Source organism: Procambarus clarkii, chromosome 59 (genome assembly GCF_040958095.1).
Source record: "Procambarus clarkii isolate CNS0578487 chromosome 59, FALCON_Pclarkii_2.0, whole genome shotgun sequence".
Classification (NCBI taxonomy): Eukaryota; Metazoa; Arthropoda; class Malacostraca; order Decapoda; family Cambaridae; genus Procambarus; species Procambarus clarkii.
In genome coordinates this window covers 23,921,227-23,942,773 of record NC_091208.1, presented here as the reverse complement: position 1 = coordinate 23,942,773, position 21,547 = coordinate 23,921,227, and the positions used below count along the sequence as shown (strand labels likewise).

The 21,547-nt window shown below is 57.6% G+C and overlaps 1 protein-coding gene across 1 annotated transcript in view; it reads left to right on the top strand.

The window, feature by feature from the left end:
- Nucleotides 1-295: 295 nt before the first annotated feature.
- Nucleotides 296-21,547, top strand: part of LOC123768091 (uncharacterized) — a gene marked incomplete at its 5' end in the record, with an annotated part of 65,506 nt that continues 44,254 nt past the window's right edge. Inside the window, 2 exon segments of the mRNA XM_045758386.2 lie at nucleotides 296-473; nucleotides 15,210-15,660. Coding sequence (XP_045614342.2) covers nucleotides 296-473; nucleotides 15,210-15,660 — 629 coding nt within the window.

The following is a 21,547-nucleotide window of genomic DNA, read 5'->3' as shown; positions in this document are numbered from 1 at the left end:
CTTAGGTCACAAGAGTCCAGAGCTTCTTTTCCATCGTATAATTCTGTAAAAATATTGGAAAATAAAACTAAATAAAGCAGTTTTCTACTTCAGAAAATCATGATTTTGAACAGAGTCATTTTGAGAACAGAAGCCGGAAAGGACTGATGCTCATTAGTCTAGATATGTTATCATAGGACGGATTGTGGAAGGAATATACAGTTGGGCGCTTATTGATTGAGCTGTCAGGAAGAGTTAGGTATGTTGTCTCTTATGTCTTTGATCTACTCTTTTAATACATGTGTGACTTTTTCAGCAGCAGCAGCAGCAGGCGCAGCAGCAGGGTAGCGGTGGTTCTTCCCGCGAATCTTCTCGTCCCTGTTCCAGGGGCTCGACACCGTCCAGCACCAGGTCCTGCACCACGCCCTCCCGCCGAGCCCCGCACCCCGCCCGGCCTTCCCGCTCCCCTGATCCTGACACTCCTGATACTGACGGTGAGTGTTTGCCGCCACATTTGGTGCGCCTGGCAGGTGATGGTAGTGTTACATGATACAGCTTCACCTGCTGCTGCTCTCTTAGGAATGTGATGTAGATAGGCGACTACAGAGGCACTTAAGGAACAGGCCTCCGTACAAGCTTGTGAACTGCACTGTGATTGGCTAATGCAATGAGCTACAAAATATGGCACCATTGTGCCAGAGAGGGCTCGGGCCCCCTACTGGCAGCGTCCTCGCTGACTAGTACGTCACGAAGGTGCCATGACGTGAAGGAATTTACCTGAGGGCCACTAATACTAGTCACCTCGACGAGGACAGGAAGCCGGTGGATTGTTAAAGGTTTGCCGGCTTTGGCCCTGATGATTTTTTCCACTTTTTAATTTAAAACCCAGCAGAGTTTTGGCATGTACGGCTTCGGCGGGTAGGCGGTTCCATGGGTTTATAACCCTATGGATGAAAAAGCATCTCCTGTGACGGTGGGACATAGCATGCTCTATGCTTCCTGGGTTTATACTTTACTTTAAATCTCCCCCCTCAAAGTCAAGGGCAATTCAAAATAAAACTTAAAATTAATATAGAGTGAGCATATGGAAGCACCAGGCGTCGCTGGTCTCTACCGAAGGTGAGGCTCCCTGCGGGGAACCTGCTGGTCCTGCCCGCGCTCTGCTCTTGACAGCGTCGTCGCTGGTCTCTGACGAAGGTGAGGCTCCCTGCGGGGAACCTGCTGGTCCTGCCCGCGCTCTGCTCTTGACAGCGTCGTCGCTGGTCTCTGACGAAGGTGAGGCTCCCTGCGGGGAACCTGCTGGTCCTGCCCGCGCTCTGCTCTTGACAGCGTCGTCGCTGGTCTCTGACGAAGGTGAGGCTCCCTGCGAGGAACCTGCTGGTCCTGCGCGCGCTCTGCTCTTGACAGCGTCGTCGCTGGTCTCTGACGAAGGTGAGGCTCCCTGCGAGGAACCTGCTGGTCCTGCGCGCGCTCTGCTCTTGACAGCGGCGTCGCTGGTCTCTGACGAAGGTGAGGCTCCCTGCGGGGAACCTGCTGGTCCTGCCCGCGCTCTGCTCTTGACAGCGTCGTCGCTGGTAAACAAAGCCAGACAATACACTTCTATATGGCATAATAGAATCTAATTGGAGGTTCATCAACGTTTTCTAGTGTTTGGTTTGCATACTGAACAGTGTCTGTCAGTTTGACAGTGGCTCCATAGGTGAACCATGCTGCAGCACTGTGTATAGTGTATAGTCTGTCTGTAGCCATGGGTTTGTGTATGTCTGTCTGTAGCCATGGGTCTGTGTATGTCTGTCTGTAGCCATGGGTCTGTGTATGTCTGTCTGTAGCCATGGGTCTGTGTATGTCTGTCTGTAGCCATGGGTCTGTGTATGTCTGTCTGTAGCCATGGGTCTGTGTATGTCTGTCTGTAGCCATGGGTCTGTGTATGTCTGTCTGTAGCCATGGGTCTGTGTATGTCTGTCTGTAGCCATGGGTCTGTGTATGTCTGTCTGTAGCCATGGGTCTGTGTATGTCTGTCTGTAGCCATGGGTCTGTGTATGTCTGTCTGTAGCCATGGGTCTGTGTATGTCTGTCTGTAGCCATGGGTCTGTGTATGTCTGTCTGTAGCCATGGGTCTGTGTATGTCTGTCTGTAGCCATGGGTCTGTGTATGTCTGTCTGTAGCCATGGGTCTGTGTATGTCTGACCGTAGCCATGGGTCTGTGTATGTCTGTCCGTAGCCATAGGTCTGTGTATGTCTCTCTGTAGTCATGGGTCTGTGTATGTCTGTCTGTAGCCATAGGTCTGTGTATGTCTGTCTGTAGCCATGGGTCTGTGTATGTCTGTCTGTAGCCATGGATCTGTGTATGTCTATCTGTAGCCATGGGTCTGTGTATGTCTCTCCGTAGCCATAGGTCTGTGTATGTCTGTCCGTAGCCATGGGCCTGTGTATATCTGTCCGTAGCCATGGGTCTGTGTATATCTGTCCGTAGCCATGGGTCTGTGTATGTCTCTCCGTAGCCATAGGTCTGTGTATGTCTGTCCGTAGCCATAGGTCTGTGTATGTCTGTCCGTAGCCATGGGTCTGTGTATAGTGTGTCCGTAGCCATGGGTCTGTGTATAGTGTGTCCGTAGCCATGGGTCTGTGTATATCTGTACGTAGCCATGGGTCTGTGTATAGTCTGTCCGTAGCCATGGGTCTATATATGTGTCTACATAACTACGGGTGTGTACGTTTCACCTCATATAGCCATAGGTTTCTACATGTTTGTTGCTATGGGTCTGTTCGCGTTTGTTTATAGTCATTTGTGTGTATGTGTCTGTCCGTATCCACGGGTCTATACCTCTCTCTGACCGCATGGTGAACTAATACTAATGAACATCAGTACAGTCATTCACAACAATAACACTCAAAATGTCTATAATTTACACTACGTGGACTGTACCCCAAGACAGAGTCCGTGCACCACTGTACCCCAAGGCAGAGCCCGTGCACCACTGTACCCCAAGACAGAGTCCGTGCACCACTGTACCCCAAGACAGAGTCCGTGCACCACTGTACCCCAAGGCAGAGACCGTGCACCACTGTACCTCAAGGCAGAGCCCCTGCACCACTGTACCCCAAGGCAGAGACCTGCACCACTGTACCTCAAGACAGAGACTTTGCACGACTGTACCACAAGACAGAGACCTTGCACCAGTGTACCCCAAGACAGAGACCGTGCACCACTGTACCCCAAGGCAGAGACCGTGCACCACTGTACCTCAAGACAGAGACCGTGCACCACTGTACTCCAAGGCAGAGACCGTGCACCACTGTACCCCAAGACAGAGACCGTGCACCACTGTACCCCAAGACAGAGTCTGTGCACCACTGTACCCCAAGACAGAGACCTTGCACCACTGTACCCCAAGACAGAGTCTGTGCACCACTGTACCCCAAGACAGAGACCTTGCACCACTGTACCCCAAGACAGAGACCGTGCACCACTGTACCTCAAGACAGAGACCGTGCACCACTGTACCCCAAGACAGAGACCTTGCACCACTGTACCCCAAGGCAGAGACCGTGCACCACTGTACCCCAAGACAGAGTCCGTGCACCACTGTACCTCAAGGCAGAGTCCGTGCACCACTGTACCCCAAGACAGAGTCCGTGCACCACTGTACCACAAGACAGAGACCTTGCACCACTGTACCCCAAGACAGAGACCGTGCACCACTGTACCCCAAGGCAGAGCCCGTGCACCACTGTACCCCAAGACAGAGGCCGTGCACCACTGTACCCCAAGACAGAGGCCGTGCACCACTGTACCCCAAGACAGAGGCCGTGCACCACTGTACCCCAAGACAGAGGCCGTGCACCACTGTACCTCAAGGCAGAGTCCGTGCACCACTGTACCTCAAGGCAGAGTCCGTGAACCACTGTACCCCAAGACAGAGGCCGTGCACCACTGTACCCCAAGACAGAGACCGTGCACCACTATACCTCAAGGCAGAGACCGTGCACCACTGTACCTCAAGGCAGAGACCGTGCACCACTGTACCCCAAGGCAGAGCCCGTGCACCACTGTACCCCAAGACAGAGACCGTGCACCACTGTACCCAAGACAGAGTCTGTGCACCACTGTACCCTAAGACAGAGTCTGTGCACCACTGTACCCCAAGACAGAGGCCGTGCACCACTGTACCCCAAGGCAGAGTCCGTGCAGCATTGTACCCCAAGACAGAGTCTGTGCACCACTGTACCTCAAGGCAGAGGCCGTGCACCACTGTACCCCAAGACAGAGGCCGTGCACCACTGTACCCCAAGGCAGAGACCGTGCACCACTGTACCCCAAGACAGAGGCCGTGCACCACTATACCCCAAGACAGAGGCCGTGCACCACTGTACCTCAAGACAGAGGCCGTGAACCACTGTACCCCAAGACAGAGGCCGTGCACCACTGTACCCCAAGACAGAGACCGTGCACCACTGTACCCCAAGGCAGAGACCGTGCACCACTGTACCCCAAGACAGGCCGTGCACCACTGTACCCCAAGACAGAGACCGTGCACCACTGTACCTCAAGACAGAGGCCGTGCACCACTGTACCTCAAGACAGAGGCCGTGCACCACTGAACCCCAAGACAGAGCCCGTGCACCACTGTACCCCAAGACAGAATCCGTGCACCACTGTACCGCAAGACAGAGGCCGTGCACCACTGTACCCCATGGCAGAGACCGTGCACCACTATACCCCAAGACAGAGGCCGTGCACCACTGTACCTCAAGACAGAGGCCGTGCACCACTGTACCCCAAGACAGAGGCCGTGCACCACTGTACCCCAAGACAGAGACCGTGCACCACTGTACCCCAAGGCAGAGACCGTGCACCACTGTACCCCAAGGCAGAGCCCGTGCACCACTGTACCCCAAGGCAGAGACCGTGCACCACAGTACCTCAAGACAGAGACCGTGCACCACTGTACTCCAAGGCAGAGACCGTGCACCACTGTACCCCAAGACAGAGTCTGTGCACCACTGTACCCCAAGACAGAGACCTTGCACCACTGTACCCCAATACAGAGTCTGTGCACCACTGTACCCCAAGACAGAGACCTTGCACCACTGTACCCCAAGACAGAGACCGTGCACCACTGTACCTCAAGACAGAGACCTTGCACCACTGTACCCCAAGGCAGAGATCGTGCACCACTGTACCCCAAGACAGAGTCCGTGCACCACTGTACCTCAAGGCAGAGTCCGTGCACCACTGTACCCCAAGACAGAGTCCGTGCACCACTGTACCACAAGACAGAGACCTTGCACCACTGTACCCCAAGACAGAGACCGTGCACCACTGTACCCCAAGGCAGAGCCCGTGCACCACTGTACCCCAAGACAGAATCCGTGCACCACTGTACCGCAAGACAGAGGCCGTGCACCACTGTACCCCATGGCAGAGACCGTGCACCACTATACCCCAAGACAGAGGCCGTGCACCACTGTACCTCAAGACAGAGGCCGTGCACCACTGTACCCCAAGACAGAGGCCGTGCACCACTGTACCCCAAGACAGAGACCGTGCACCACTGTACCCCAAGGCAGAGACCGTGCACCACTGTACCCCAAGGCAGAGCCCGTGCACCACTGTACCCCAAGGCAGAGACCGTGCACCACAGTACCTCAAGACAGAGACCGTGCACCACTGTACTCCAAGGCAGAGACCGTGCACCACTGTACCCCAAGACAGAGTCTGTGCACCACTGTACCCCAAGACAGAGACCTTGCACCACTGTACCCCAAGACAGAGTCTGTGCACCACTGTACCCCAAGACAGAGACCTTGCACCACTGTACCCCAAGACAGAGACCGTGCACCACTGTACCTCAAGACAGAGACCTTGCACCACTGTACCCCAAGGCAGAGATCGTGCACCACTGTACCCCAAGACAGAGTCCGTGCACCACTGTACCTCAAGGCAGAGTCCGTGCACCACTGTACCCCAAGACAGAGTCCGTGCACCACTGTACCACAAGACAGAGACCTTGCACCACTGTACCCCAAGACAGAGACCGTGCACCACTGTACCCCAAGGCAGAGCCCGTGCACCACTGTACCCCAAGACAGAGGCCGTGCACCACTGTACCCCAAGACAGAGGCCGTGCACCACTGTACCCCAAGACAAAGGCCGTGCACCACTGTACCCCAAGACAGAGGCCGTGCACCACTGTACCTCAAGGCAGAGTCCGTGCACCACTGTACCTCAAGGCAGAGTCCGTGAACCACTGTACCTCAAGGCAGAGTCCGTGAACCACTGTACCCCAAGACAGAGGCCGTGCACCACTGTACCCCAAGACAGAGACCGTGCACCACTGTACCTCAAGGCAGAGCCCGTGCACCACTGTACCTCAAGGCAGAGACCGTGCACCACTGTACCCCAAGGCAGAGCCCGTGCACCACTGTACCCCAAGACAGAGACCGTGCACCACTGTACCCAAGACAGAGTCTGTGCACCACTGTACCCCAAGACAGAGTCTGTGCACCACTGTACCCCAAGACAGAGTCTGTGCACCACTGTACCCCAAGACAGAGGCCGTGCTCCACTGTACCCCAAGGCAGAGTCCGTGCAGCATTGTACCCCAAGACAGAGGCCGTGCACCACTGTACCCCAAGACAGAGGCCGTGCACCACTGTACCCCAAGGCAGAGACCGTGCACCACTGTACCCCAAGACAGAGGCCGTGCACCACTATACCCCAAGATAGAGGCCGTGCACCACTGTACCTCAAGACAGAGGCCGTGCACCACTGTACCCCAAGACAGAGGCCGTGCACCACTGTACCCCAAGACAGAGACCGTGCACCACTGTACCCCAAGGCAGAGACCGTGCACCACTGTACCCCAAGACAGGCCGTGCACCACTGTACCCCAAGACAGAGACCGTGCACCACTGTACCTCAAGACAGAGGCCGTGCACCACTGTACCTCAAGACAGAGGCCGTGCACCACTGAACCCCAAGACAGAGGCCGTGCACCACTGTACCCCAAGACAGAATCCGTGCACCACTGTACCGCAAGACAGAGGCCGTGCACCACTGTACCCCATGGCAGAGACCGTGCACCACTGTACCCCAAGACAGAGGCCGTGCACCACTGTACCTCAAGGCAGAGACCGTGCACCACTGTACCCCAAGACAGAGGCCGTGCACCACTGTACCCCAAGACAGAGGCCGTGCACCACTGTACCCCAAGACAGAGACCGTTCACCACTGTACCCCAAGGCAGAGACCGTGCACCACTGTACCCCAAGACAGAGACCGTGCACCACAGTACCCCAAGGCAGAGACCGTGCACCACTGTACCCCAAGACAGAGTCTGTGCACCACTGTACCCCAAGACAGAGTCTGTGCACCACTGTACCCCAAGACAGAGACCGTGCACCACTGTACCCCAAGACAGAGTCTGTGCACCACTGTACCCCAAGACAGAGACCGTGCACCACTGTACCTCAAGACAGAGACCGTGCACCACTGTACCCCAAGACAGAGTTTGTGCACCACTGTACCCCAAGACAGAGTCTGTGCACCACTGTACCCCAAGACAGAGACCGTGCACCACTGTACCTCAAGACAGAGACCGTGCACCACTGTACCCCAAGACAGAGTCTGTGCACCACTGTACCTCAAGGCAGAGACCGTGCACCACTGTACCCCAAGACAGAGCCCGTGCACCACTGTACCTCAAGGCAGAGACCGTGCACCACTGTACCCCAAGACAGAGTCTGTGCACCACTGTACCCTAAGACAGAGTCTGTGCACCACTGTACCCCAAGACAGAGTCTGTGCACCACTGTACCCCAAGACAGAGACCGTACACCACTGTACCTCAAGACAGAGTCCGTGCACCACTGTACCCCAAGACAGAGTCCGTGCACCACTGTACCCCAAGACAGAGTCTGTGCACCACTGTACCTCAAGGCGGAGACCGTGCACCACTGTACCCCAAGACAGAGCCCGTGCACCACTGTACCTCAAGGCAGAGACCGTGCACCACTGTACCTCAAGACAGAGTCCGTGCACCACTGTACCCCAAGACAGTCTGTGCACCACTGTACCTCAAGGCAGAGACCGTGCACCACTGTACCCCAAGACAGAGCCCGTGCACCACTGTACCCCAGTCAGAGCCCGTGCACCACTGTACCCCAAGACAGAGCCCGTGCACCACTGTACCCCAAGGCAGAGCCCGTGCACCACTGTACCTCAAGGCAGAGCCCGTGCACCACTGTACCCCAAGGCAGAGCCCGTGCACCACTGTACCCCAAGGCAGAGCCCGTGCACCACTGTACCCCAAGGCAGAGCCCGTGCACCACTGTACCCCAAGACAGAGCCCGTGCACCACTGTACCCCAAGACAGAGCCCGTGCACCACTGTACCCCAAGACAGAGCCCGTGCACCACTGTACCCCAAGACAGAGCCCGTGCACCACTGTACCCCAAGACAGAGCCCGTGCACCACTGTACCCCAAGGCAGAGCCCGTGCACCACTGTACCCCAAGACAGAGCCCGTGCACCACTGTACCCCAAGACAGAGCCCGTGCACCACTGTACCCCAAGGCAGAGCCCGTGCACCACTGTACCCCAAGACAGAGCCCGTGCACCACTGTACTCCAAGGCAGAGCCCGTGCACCACTGTACCCCAAGGCAGGGCCCGTGCACCACTGTACCCCAAGACAGAGCCCGTGCACCACTGTACCCCAAGACAGAGCCCGTGCACCACTGTACCCCAAGACAGAGCCCGTGCACCACTGTACCCCAAGACAGAGCCCGTGCACCACTGTACCCCAAGACAGAGCCCGTGCACCACTGTACCCCAAGACAGAGCCCGTGCACCACTGTACCCCAAGACAGAGCCCGTGCACCACTGTACCCCAAGGCAGAGCCCGTGCACCACTGTACCCCAAGACAGAGCCCGTGCACCACTGTACCCCAAGACAGAGCCCGTGCACCACTGTACCCCAAGGCAGAGCCCGTGCACCACTGTACCCCAAGGCAGAGCCCGTGCACCACTGTACCCCAAGACAGAGCCCGTGCACCACTGTACCCCAAGACAGAGCCCGTGCACCACTGTACCCCAAGGCAGAGCCCGTGCACCACTGTACCCCAAGGCAGAGACCGTGCACCACTGTACCCCAAGGCAGAGCCCGTGCACCACTGTACCCCAAGGCAGAGCCCGTGCACCACTGTACCCCAAGGCAGAGCCCGTGCACCACTGTACCCCAAGGCAGAGCCCGTGCACCACTGTACCCCAAGGCAGAGCCCGTGCACCACTGTACCCCAAGACAGAGCCCGTGCACCACTGTACCCCAAGGCAGAGCCCGTGCACCACTGTACCCCAAGGCAGAGCCCGTGCACCACTGTACCCCAAGGCAGAGCCCGTGCACCACTGTACCCCAAGACAGAGCCCGTGCACCACTGTACCCCAAGGCAGAGCCCGTGCACCACTGTACCCCAAGACAGAGCCCGTGCACCACTGTACCCCAAGACAGAGCCCGTGCACCACTGTACCCCAAGACAGAGCCCGTGCACCACTGTACCCCAAGACAGAGCCCGTGCACCACTGTACCCCAAGGCAGAGCCCGTGCACCACTGTACCCCAAGGCAGAGCCCGTGCACCACTGTACCCCAAGGCAGAGCCCGTGCACCACTGTACCCCAAGGCAGAGCCCGTGCACCACTGTACCCCAAGGCAGAGCCCGTGCACCACTGTACCCCAAGACAGAGCCCGTGCACCACTGTACCCCAAGGCAGAGCCCGTGCACCACTGTACCCCAAGGCAGAGCCCGTGCACCACTGTACCCCAAGGCAGAGCCCGTGCACCACTGTACCCCAAGACAGAGCCCGTGCACCACTGTACCCCAAGGCAGAGCCCGTGCACCACTGTACCCCAAGACAGAGCCCGTGCACCACTGTACCCCAAGACAGAGCCCGTGCACCACTGTACCCCAAGGCAGAGCCCGTGCACCACTGTACCCCAAGACAGAGCCCGTGCACCACTGTACCCCAAGACAGAGCCCGTGCACCACTGTACCCCAAGGCAGAGCCCGTGCACCACTGTACCCCAAGGCAGAGCCCGTGCACCACTGTACCCCAAGGCAGAGCCCGTGCACCACTGTACCCCAAGACAGAGCCCGTGCACCACTGTACCCCAAGACAGAGCCCGTGCACCACTGTACCCCAAGGCAGAGCCCGTGCACCACTGTACCCCAAGACAGAGCCCGTGCACCACTGTACCCCAAGACAGAGCCCGTGCACCACTGTACCCCAAGGCAGAGCGAGTGCACCACTGTACCCCAAGGCAGAGCCCGTGCACCACTGTACCCCAAGACAGAGCCCGTGCACCACTGTACCCCAAGACAGAGCCCGTGCACCACTGTACCCCAAGGCAGAGCCCGTGCACCACTGTACCCCAAGGCAGAGCCCGTGCACCACTGTACCCCAAGGCAGAGCCCGTGCACCACTGTACCCCAAGACAGAGCCCGTGCACCACTGTACCCCAAGACAGAGCCCGTGCACCACTGTACCCCAAGGCAGAGCCCGTGCACCACTGTACCCCAAGACAGAGCCCGTGCACCACTGTACCCCAAGTCAGAGCCCGTGCACCACTGTACCCCAAGGCAGAGCCCGTGCACCACTGTACCCCAAGGCAGAGCCCGTGCACCACTGTACCCCAAGACAGAGCCCGTGCACCACTGTACCCCAAGACAGAGCCCGTGCACCACTGTACCCCAAGGCAGAGCCCGTGCACCACTGTACCCCAAGGCAGAGCCCGTGCACCACTGTACCCCAAGGCAGAGCCCGTGCACCACTGTACCCCAAGGCAGAGCCCGTGCACCACTGTACCCCAAGACAGAGCCCGTGCACCACTGTACCCCAAGACAGAGCCCGTGCATCACTGTACCCCAAGGCAGAGCCCGTGCACCACTGTACCCCAAGGCAGAGCCCGTGCACCACTGTACCCCAAGGCAGAGCCCGTGCACCACTGTACCCCAAGGCAGAGCCCGTGCACCACTGTACCCCAAGGCAGAGCCCGTGCACCACTGTACCCCAGAGACAGAGCCCGTGCACCACTGTACCCCAAGGCAGAGCCCGTGCACCACTGTACCCCAAGGCAGAGCCCGTGCACCACTGTACCCCAAGGCAGAGCCCGTGCACCACTGTACCCCAAGGCAGAGCCCGTGCACCACTGTACCCCAAGGCAGAGCCCGTGCACCACTGTACCCCAAGGCAGAGCCCGTGCACCACTGTACCCCAAGACAGAGCCCGTGCACCACTGTACCCCAAGGCAGAGCCCGTGCACCACTGTACCCCAAGGCAGAGCCCGTGCACCACTGTACCCCAAGGCAGAGCCCGTGCACCACTGTACCCCAAGGCAGAGCCCGTGCACCACTGTACCCCAAGGCAGAGCCCGTGCACCACTGTACCCCAAGGCAGAGCCCGTGCACCACTGTACCCCAAGGCAGAGCCCGTGCACCACTGTACCCCAAGACAGAGCCCGTGCACCACTGTACCCCAAGGCAGAGCCCGTGCACCACTGTACCCCAAGGCAGAGCCCGTGCACCACTGTACCCCAAGGCAGAGCCCGTGCACCACTGTACCCCAAGACAGAGCCCGTGCACCACTGTACCCCAAGACAGAGCCCGTGCACCACTGTACCCCAAGGCAGAGCCCGTGCACCACTGTACCCCAAGGCAGAGCCCGTGCACCACTGTACCCCAAGGCAGAGCCCGTGCACCACTGTACCCCAAGGCAGAGCCCGTGCACCACTGTACCCCAAGACAGAGCCCGTGCACCACTGTACCCCAAGACAGAGCCCGTGCACCACTGTACCCCAAGGCAGAGCCCGTGCACCACTGTACCCCAAGGCAGAGCCCGTGCACCACTGTACCCCAAGGCAGAGCCCGTGCACCACTGTACCCCAAGGCAGAGCCCGTGCACCACTGTACCCCAAGGCAGAGCCCGTGCACCACTGTACCCCAAGGCAGAGCCCGTGCACCACTGTACCCCAAGGCAGAGCCCGTGCACCACTGTACCCCAAGGCAGAGCCCGTGCACCACTGTACCCCAAGGCAGAGCCCGTGCACCACTGTACCCCAAGACAGAGCCCGTGCACCACTGTACCCCAAGACAGAGCCCGTGCACCACTGTACCCCAAGGCAGAGCCCGTGCACCACTGTACCCCAAGGCAGAGCCCGTGCACCACTGTACCCCAAGGCAGAGCCCGTGCACCACTGTACCCCAAGGCAGAGCCCGTGCACCACTGTACCCCAAGGCAGAGCCCGTGCACCACTGTACCCCAAGACAGAGCCCGTGCACCACTGTACCCCAAGGCAGAGCCCGTGCACCACTGTACCCCAAGGCAGAGCCCGTGCACCACTGTACCCCAAGGCAGAGCCCGTGCACCACTGTACCCCAAGGCTGAGCCCGTGCACCACTGTACCCCAAGGCAGAGCCCGTGCACCACTGTACCCCAAGGCAGAGCCCGTGCACCACTGTACCCCAAGACAGAGCCCGTGCACCACTGTACCCCAAGGCAGAGCCCGTGCACCACTGTACCCCAAGGCAGAGCCCGTGCACCACTGTACCCCAAGGCAGAGCCCGTGCACCACTGTACCCCAAGGCAGAGCCCGTGCACCACTGTACCCCAAGGCAGAGCCCGTGCACCACTGTACCCCAAGGCAGAGCCCGTGCACCACTGTACCCCAAGGCAGAGCCCGTGCACCACTGTACCCCAAGACAGAGCCCGTGCACCACTGTACCCCAAGGCAGAGCCCGTGCACCACTGTACCCCAAGGCAGAGCCCGTGCACCACTGTACCCCAAGGCAGAGCCCGTGCACCACTGTACCCCAAGACAGAGCCCGTGCACCACTGTACCCCAAGGCAGAGCCCGTGCACCACTGTACCCCAAGGCAGAGCCCGTGCACCACTGTACCCCAAGACAGAGCCCGTGCACCACTGTACTCCAAGGCAGAGCCCGTGCACCACTGTACCCCAAGGCAGAGCCCGTGCACCACTGTACCCCAAGACAGAGCCCGTGCACCACTGTACCCCAAGACAGAGTCCGTGCACCACTGTACCTCAAGACAGAGCCCGTGCACCACTGTACCCCAAGGCAGAGCCCGTGCACCACTGTACCCCAAGGCAGAGCCCGTGCACCACTGTACCCCAAGGCAGAGCCCGTGCACCACTGTACCCCAAGGCAGAGCCCGTGCACCACTGTACCCCAAGACAGAGCCCGTGCACCACTGTACCCCAAGACAGCCCGTGCACCACTGTACCCCAAGACAGAGCCCGTGCACCACTGTACCCCAAGACAGAGCCCGTGTTGGTGTGAGGAATTTCTCCCAGCAGGAATTGATTGATTTAATATAATTTATTTAATTTAATATTTAATTTTATTATTAATTCAAACGGGAGTGTATGATATCAAAGCTGACTGTACACTTAAAGATTATCTTGTTGGTTATCTTCTTTCATAACTTTAATGGAGGAGGTTTAAGAGCCTTTCAATTAATCAATTAATAGAAATCTGGTTTGATTATTAGTCTACTAATTATTAAAGGATTAGTTAAAGAGGAGAATAGAGCTTAGCTGTAATGTAGTATATAGCGGGGTACCAGGCAAGAGAGAGACTCCTCCGTCACGTGGGCTGATACGCCTTGTCAAGGCCTTAATGGCGACACGAGATGCCTGGGGCCTGATTCACGAAAGCACTTATGCAAGCACTTACGAACTTGTACATCTTTTCGCAATCTTTGGCGGCTTTGTTTACAATAATTGAACAGTTAATGAGCTCGGAAGCACCAGGAGGCTGTTTATAACAATAACAACAATTGATTGGGAAGTTTTCATGCTTGTAAACTCTTTAATAAATGTAACCAAAGCCGTCAAAGATTGAGGAAAGACGTTCGTAAGCGCTTTCGTGAATCTGGCCCCTTGTGTTGCGACAGGTTAAGATGTTGTTTCCCTTCTCCTTGTTTCCATCTGTCGAATAATGACAAAGTAATAACCTGCTACTAATGTAGTCGACATATAACAAGGAAAGACGAATATGTTTGCTGAAGTATTTCTTACCCGGTCAATTTATTAGTTTAAGTGATCGCTATCCTTATCTATCAACCGGAAATAATACGCTTCCTCTGATAAGCGAAGTGCGTGGTCGATAACAGGAGTCGTTGGGGCTCCACCACGCTGTAATTTCGCTGAAAGATTAGATAACTCGCACTTGCGTGTTCGTGGCTAAGCTGGGACCAGATTCACGAAGCAGTTACGCAAGCACTTACGAACCTGTACATCTCTTCTCAATCTTTGGCGGGCTTTGTTTACAATTATTAAACAGTTAATGAGCTCCAAAGGACCAGGAGGCTGTTTATAACAATAACAACAATTGACTGGGAAGTTTTCATGCTTGTAAACTGTTTAATAAATGTAACCAAAGCCGTCTAAGATTGAGGAAAGATGTACACGTTCGTAAGTACTTGCGTAACAGCTTCGTGAATTTAGCCTGGTCTCTAATATAGCGTCTCTTCTCCCTCCCGGGTGAGAAATGCGTCTCTCCTCAGGTGCGGTCTGGGACCATTTATGACTAAGGGGTAGAAAGAGCTTATTTTATTTACTTGTCAATTATATCCAGTCATGGGTAACACTTTTTTATTTCATTTAATCCCCAGACTGGCATTTTAAAGATAAGTGTTATGGATAAATAACTATTCCAGTGACGTGGCGAATGTCCCATTTTCTCTAAGAAGCCGCAAAACCCATTTTCTTCTAATGATCCTCTTGAGGAAAATAATGACTTGTAGGGTTAGTAATTTGCCTAAACAACATTTGCTTGGTGTGTTAGAGGTTAGTATTTATCGTCAGAAATTTCCAACACCTCTTGGTGTTGGAAATACCTCATACCTGCTAAGAACTGGAGAAATATATATATATAGATGAGGCCTAAGATGACTTCTCAGGCCTGTGTATTATGCAGACCCAGCCTAGCCGAAGTGCTCACTACAACGGTGCTTGTATCGGCACTGTATGCCCTGAGGGGCTCTCTCATTGGTCGACGTCCAATCAGTTTTGATGTATTTAGTTTGACGGCTGACACAAATACATTTTTGTATTAAATATAATTATTGGTGTATATATACATGTCAGCAGGTTCAATAAACTGCATTTTCTGTTAATTAAAATTTTAAAACGTATTTGATCTCGTCTATACAGAAAGGTGTGCCAAGACCGACTCTCCCTGTGGCAGCGAGATCTCCCTTCACTCGGCCAAGTCGGCAGCCTCGGCCAAATCGGCAGCCTCGGCCAAGTCCAACGCCTCGGCTAAGTCCAATCAGTCTGCCAGGTCTAACGCTTCGACACGGTCTAACCGGTCGGCCAAGTCTAGTGCCTCGGCCAAGTCTGTCGGCTCGGCCAACTCTGATTCCTCGGCCAAATCGAAGGAGCCGATGGCCATATCCATGCGTAAGTCACCAGTTGGGGCTCCGGGCTCAAACAGGCAGCCGGTGAGGAGTGCCACAGCCAAGAGCACCAAGGCCAGATCACCAGTGCCGACCCATGGTGCCAGTGGGGGCCACGCCACGCCCTCACACACGCCCACCCGACGCCGCAGCGCCGTCTCCACGGGGTCCTCCGCCTCCAGCGCCGACACTCCTCTTAACAATGGGTGAGTCTACCCCTCCTCCTCCTCCTCCTCTAAGATGGGCGAGTCTCTCTCTCCCTCCTAGTACACCTAGTGACCAGTCCAGTACACCTAGTGACCAGTCTGGTACACCTAGTGACCAGTCTAGTACACCTAGTGACCAGTCTAGTACACCTAGTGACCAGTCCAGTACACCTAGTGACCAGTCCAGTACACCTAGTGACCAGTCTGGTACACCTAGTGACTAGTCTAGTACACCTAGTGACCAGTCTAGTACACCTAGTGACCAGTCTAGTACACCTAGTGACTAGTCCAGTACACCTAGTGACCAGTCTAGTACACCTAGTGACCAGTCCAGTACACCTAGTGACCAGTCTAGTACACCTAGTGACCAGTCCAGTACACCTAGTGACCAGTCCAGTACACCTAGTGATCAGTCTAGTACACCTAGTGACCAGTCTAGTACACCTAGTGATCAGTCTAGTACACGTAGCGACCAGTCTGGTACACCTAGTGACTAGTCTAGTACACCTAGTGACCAGTCTAGTACACCTAGCGACCAGTCTGGTACACCTAGTGACTAGTCTAGTACACCTAGTGACCAGTCTAGTACACCTAGTGACCAGTCCAGTACACCTAGTGATCAGTCTAGTACACCTAGTGACCAGTCTAGTACACCTAGTGATCAGTCTAGTACACGTAGCGACCAGTCTGGTACACCTAGTGACTAGTCTAGTACACCTAGTGACCAGTCCAGTACACCTAGTGACCAGTCTAGTACACCTAGTGACCAGTCCAGTACACCTAGTGATCAGTCTAGTACACCTAGTGACCAGTCTAGTACACCTAGTGATCAGTCTAGTACACCTAGTGACCAGTCCAGTACACCTAGTGACCAGTCCAGTACACCTAGTGATCAGTCTAGTACACGTAGCGACCAGTCTGGTACACCTAGTGACTAGTCTAGTACACCTAGTGACCAGTCTAGTACACCTAGTGATCAGTCTGGTACACCTAGTGACTAGTCTAGTACACCTAGTGACCAGTCTAGTACACCTAGTGACTAGTCCAGTACACCTAGTGACCAGTCTAGTACACCTAGTGACCAGTCCAGTACACCTAGTGACCAGTCTAGTACACCTAGTGACCAGTCTAGTACACCTAGTGACCAGTCCAGTACACCTAGTGATTAGTCTAGTACACCTAGTGACCAGTCTAGTACACCTAGTGACCAGTCCAGTACACCTAGTGACTAGTCTAGTACACCTAGTGACCAGTCTAGTACACCTAGTGACCAGTCCAGTACACGTAGCGACCAGTCTAGTACACCTAGTGACCAGTCTAGTACACCTAGTGACCAGTCTAGTACACCTAGTGACCAGTCCAGTACACCTAGTGACCAGTCTAGTACACCTAGTGACCAGTCTAGCACACCTAGTGACTAGTCTAGCACACCTAGTGACCAGTCCAGTACACCTAGTGACCAGTCCAGTACACCTAGTGACCAGTCCAGTACACCTAGTGACCAGTCCAGTACACCTAGTGACCAGTCCAGTACACCTAGTGACCAGTCCAGTATACCTAGTGACCAGTCCAGTACACCTAGTGACCAGTCTAGTACACCTAGTGACTTGTCTAGTACACCTAGTGACTAGTCTAGTACACCTAGTGACTAGTCTAGCACACCTAGTGATCAGTCTAGTACATGTGGTCTACATACTTACTCAAGCCGACTATACATGGTCTACAAACTACCCAAACAAGTACACATAATCTACAGCCTCACCAATGGGCGCGGGGGAGTCGTCGTCTCCTGTAACAACTCCTTAACATCTTTTAGGTCCGGGTCTCGTAGTGCAGTTGTTGGCTTCCTTCTTAACTCATAATCTGTGAACCCAGGTTCCACTTCCGGCCAGTAGTAGTGTAAATTGAGACGTGGACCGTGCGTGAGCCCTGCAACAGGTGTGCAGTTGTACACCTGACGCAGGTAAATGCATGGTCTACGTCTCCTAGGGAACCCTAGGCGCACATGGAACTGTTAGGCTTTGGTATATTAAGTACATATATGTTATATGCAATATTATATTTTGTTTTCAAGGTACAAACTCTTCATACCAATGTACTACGCCCCAGTTTTAATATTAGGAATTTCTTTATCAATTTTATTTAACTAATGAGATTTTATACAAAATTTTGACAATATCCTGAGTTACTTTACAATTTATTTAAATATTTTAGTTTTGTTTTATAATTTGTATAAAACTGTAATATAAATATAGGTATAGGTTAAGTACTAATTGTAATTAAGAAGCAATAAGATGCTTATCTTATCATACTAAGAAGGTTAGGTTAGGTCGGTGGTTTTCTATTCAGAATTTCAAGGTAAACTCAAATATTCACAATAAATTAGTATTTCTCATATACACTTATTAATAAGCCAATATTGACTATAAGTAAGTGCGAGAACGGGTTGCAGGTGTCGCGAGGGGTGGCAGGATGTGTCTGGTGGGGTGGTTGTATGTCGCTGTGGGTAAATGAACATGTTCTATGAAAAATGTTCTATGTTCTATGGAAAGAAACATGTTCTATCAGTAAGTATAGGAACAGGTGAGGTGACCAGGTGATCAATAGTAGTAGTAGAGGAATATGTATGAGTAAATAACAGTATGTAGGAAGGATATGTTGAGGGGCATAGAGGAGGACCGCCAGTCCCATGGCGGGGTCGGGGTAGGAGACCGAGCAGTAAAGATGGGTGGTTAGGGGTAGGGCACGTGAAGGAGGTTAAGGGGAGAGGGGAAGGGAGGGTGCCCCGGGTGAAGGGAAGGAACCTCTGGTGCTGGTGGGCACCCCTGGTGCTGGTGGGCACCCCTGGTGCTGGTGTGTCCCCCTGGTGCTGGTGGGCACCCCTGGTGCTGGTGGGCACCCCTGGTGCAGGTGGGCCCCCTGGTGCTGGTGGATCCCCCCCTGGTGCTGGTGGCCCCCCTGGTGTTGGTGGGCCTCCCTGATGCTGGTGGGGCACCCCTGGTGCTGGTGGGCCCCCCTGGTGCTGGTGGGCCTCCCTGGTGCTGGTGGGGCACCCCTGGTGCTGGTGGGCCCCCCTGGTGCTGGTGGGCACTCCTGGTGCTGGTGGGTCCCCCCCTGGTGCTGGTGGCCCCCCTGGTGCTGGTGGGCCTCCCTGGTGCTGGTGGGGCACCCCTGGTGCTGGTGGGCCCCCCTGGTGCTGGTGGGCACTCCTGGTGGTGGTGGGGCACCCCTGGTGCTGGTGGGCCTCCCTGGTGCTGGTGGGGCACCCCTGGTGATGGTGGGCCTCCCTGGTGCTGGTGGGGCACCCCTGGTGCTGCTGGGCCTCCCTGGTGCTGGTGGGGCACCCCTGGTGCTGGTGGGCCTCCCTGGTGCTGGTGGGGCACCCCTGGTGCTGGTGGGCCCCCTGGTGCTGGTGGGGCACCCCTGGTGCTTGTGGGCCCCCTGGTGCTGGTGGGCCTCCCTGGTGCTGCTGGGCCTCCCTGGTGCTGGTGGGGCACCCCTGGTGCGGGTGGGCCCCCTGGTGCTGGTGGGGCACCCCTGGTGCTGGTGGGCACCCCTGGTGCTGGTGGCCCCCCTGGTGCTGCTGGGCCTCCCTGGTGCTGGTGGGGCACCCCTGGTGCTGGTGGGCCTCCCTGGTGCTGGTGGGGCACCCCTGGTGCTGGTGGGCACCCCTGGTGCTGGTGGGCCTCCCTGGTGCTGGTGGGTCCCCCCCTGGTGCTGGTGGCCCCCCTGGTGCTGGTGGGCACCCCTGGTGCTGGTGGGCCCCCCTGGTGCTGGTGGGCCTCCCTGGTGCTGGTGGGGCACCCCTGGTGATGGTGGGCCTCCCTGGTGCTGGTGGGGCACCCCTGGTGCTGCTGGGCCTCCCTGGTGCTGGTGGGGCACCCCTGGTGCTGGTGGGCACCCCTGGTGCTGGTGGGCCCCCTTGGTGCTGGTGGGCACTCCTGGTGCTGGTGGGGCACCCCTGGTGCTGGTGGGGCACCCCTGGTGCTGGTGGGCCTCCCTGGTGCTGGTGGGGCACCCCTGGTGATGGTGGGCCTCCCTGGTGCTGGTGGGGCACCCCTGGTGCTGCTGGGCCTCCCTGGTGCTGGTGGGGCACCCCTGGTGCTGGTGGGCCCCCTGGTGCTGGTGGGCCTCCCTGGTGCTGGTGGGTCCCCCCCTGGTGCTGGTGGGGCACCCCTGGTGCTGGTGGGCCTCCCTGGTGCTGGTGGGGCACCCCTGGTGCTGGTGGGCACCCCTGGTGCTGGTGGGCCTCCCTGGTGCTGGTGGGTCCCCCCCTGGTGCTGGTGGCCCCCCTGGTGCTGGTGGGCACCCCTGGTGCTGGTGGGCCTCCCTGGTGCTGGTGGGTCCCCCCCTGGTGCTGGTGGGCACCCCTGGTGCTGGTGGCCCCCCTGGTGCTGGTGGGCACCCCTGGTGCTAGTGGGCCTCCCTGGTGCTGGTGGGCCTCCCTGGTGCTGGTGGGCACCTCTGGTGCTGGTGGGCCCCCCTGGTGCTGGTGGGTACCCCTGGTGCTGGTGGGGCACCCCTGGTGCTGGTGGCCTCCCTGGTGCTGGTGGGCCTCCCTGGTGCTGGTGGCCCCCCTGGTGCTGGTGGGCTCCCCTGGTGCTGGTGGGCCTCCCTGGTGCTGGTGGGGCACCCCTGGTGCTGGTGGGCACCCCTGGTGCTGGTGGGCCTCCCTGGTGCTGGTGGGCCTCCCTGGTGCTGGTGGGCACCTCTGGTGCTGGTGGGCACCCCTGGTGCTGGTGGGCACCCCTGGTGCTGGTGGGCACCCCTGGTGCTGGTGGGCCTCCCTGGTGCTCGTGGGGCACCCCTGGTGCTGGTGGGCCTCCCTGGTGCTGGTGGGGCACCCCTGGTGCTGGTGGGCCTCCCTGGTGCTGGTACTCACCTAGTTGTACTCACCTAGTTGTGTTTGCGGGGGTTGAGCTCTGGCTCTTTGGTCCCGCCTCTCAACCGTCAATCAACAGGTGTACAGATTCCTGAGCCTATCGGGCTCTGTCATATCAGCACCCCTGGTGCTGGTGGGCCTCCCTGGTGCTGGTGGGTCCCCCCCTGGTGCTGGTGGCCCCCCTGGTGCTGGTGGCCCCCCTGGTGCTGGTGGGCACCCCTGGTGCTGGTGGGCACCCCTGGTGCTGGTGGGCCTCCCTGGTGCTGGTGGGTCCCCCCCTGGTGCTGGTGGCCCCCCTGGTGCTGGTGGCCCCCCTGGTGCTGGTGGGCACCCCTGGTGCTGGTGGGCCTCCCTGGTGCTGGTGGGTCCCCCCCTGGTGCTGGTGGCCCCCCTGGTGCTGGTGGGCCCCCCTGGTGCTGGTGGGGCACCCCTATGGCTGGTGGGCCCCCTGGTGCTGGTGGGGCACCCCTGGTGCTGGTGGGCCCCCATGGTGCTGGTGGGCCCCCCCTGGTGCTGGTGGGCCTCCCTGGTGCTGGTGGGGCACCCCTATTGCTGGTGGGCCCCCTGGTGCTGGTGGGCACCCCTGGTGCTGGTGGGCCTCCCTGGTGCTGGTGGGGCACCCCTGGTGATGGTGGGCACTTCTGGTGCTGGTGGGCACCCCTGGTGATGGTGGGCCCCCCCTGGTGCTGGTGGGCACCCCTGGTGCTGGTGGGCCTCCCTGGTGCTGGTGGGCACCCCTGGTGCTGGTGAGGCACCCCTGGTGCTGGTGGGCACCCCTGGTGCTGGTGGGCCTCCCTGGTGCTGGTGGGTCCCCCCCTGGTGCTGGTGGGGCACCCCTGGTGCTGGTGGGCCCCCTGGTGCTGGTGGGGCACCCCTGGTGCTGGTGGGCACCCCTGGTGCTGGTGGGCCTCCCTGGTGCTGGTGGGTCCCCCCCCCTGGTGCTGGTGGGGCACCCCTGGTGCTGGTGGGTCCCCCCTGGTGCTGGTGGGCCTCCCTGGTGCTGGT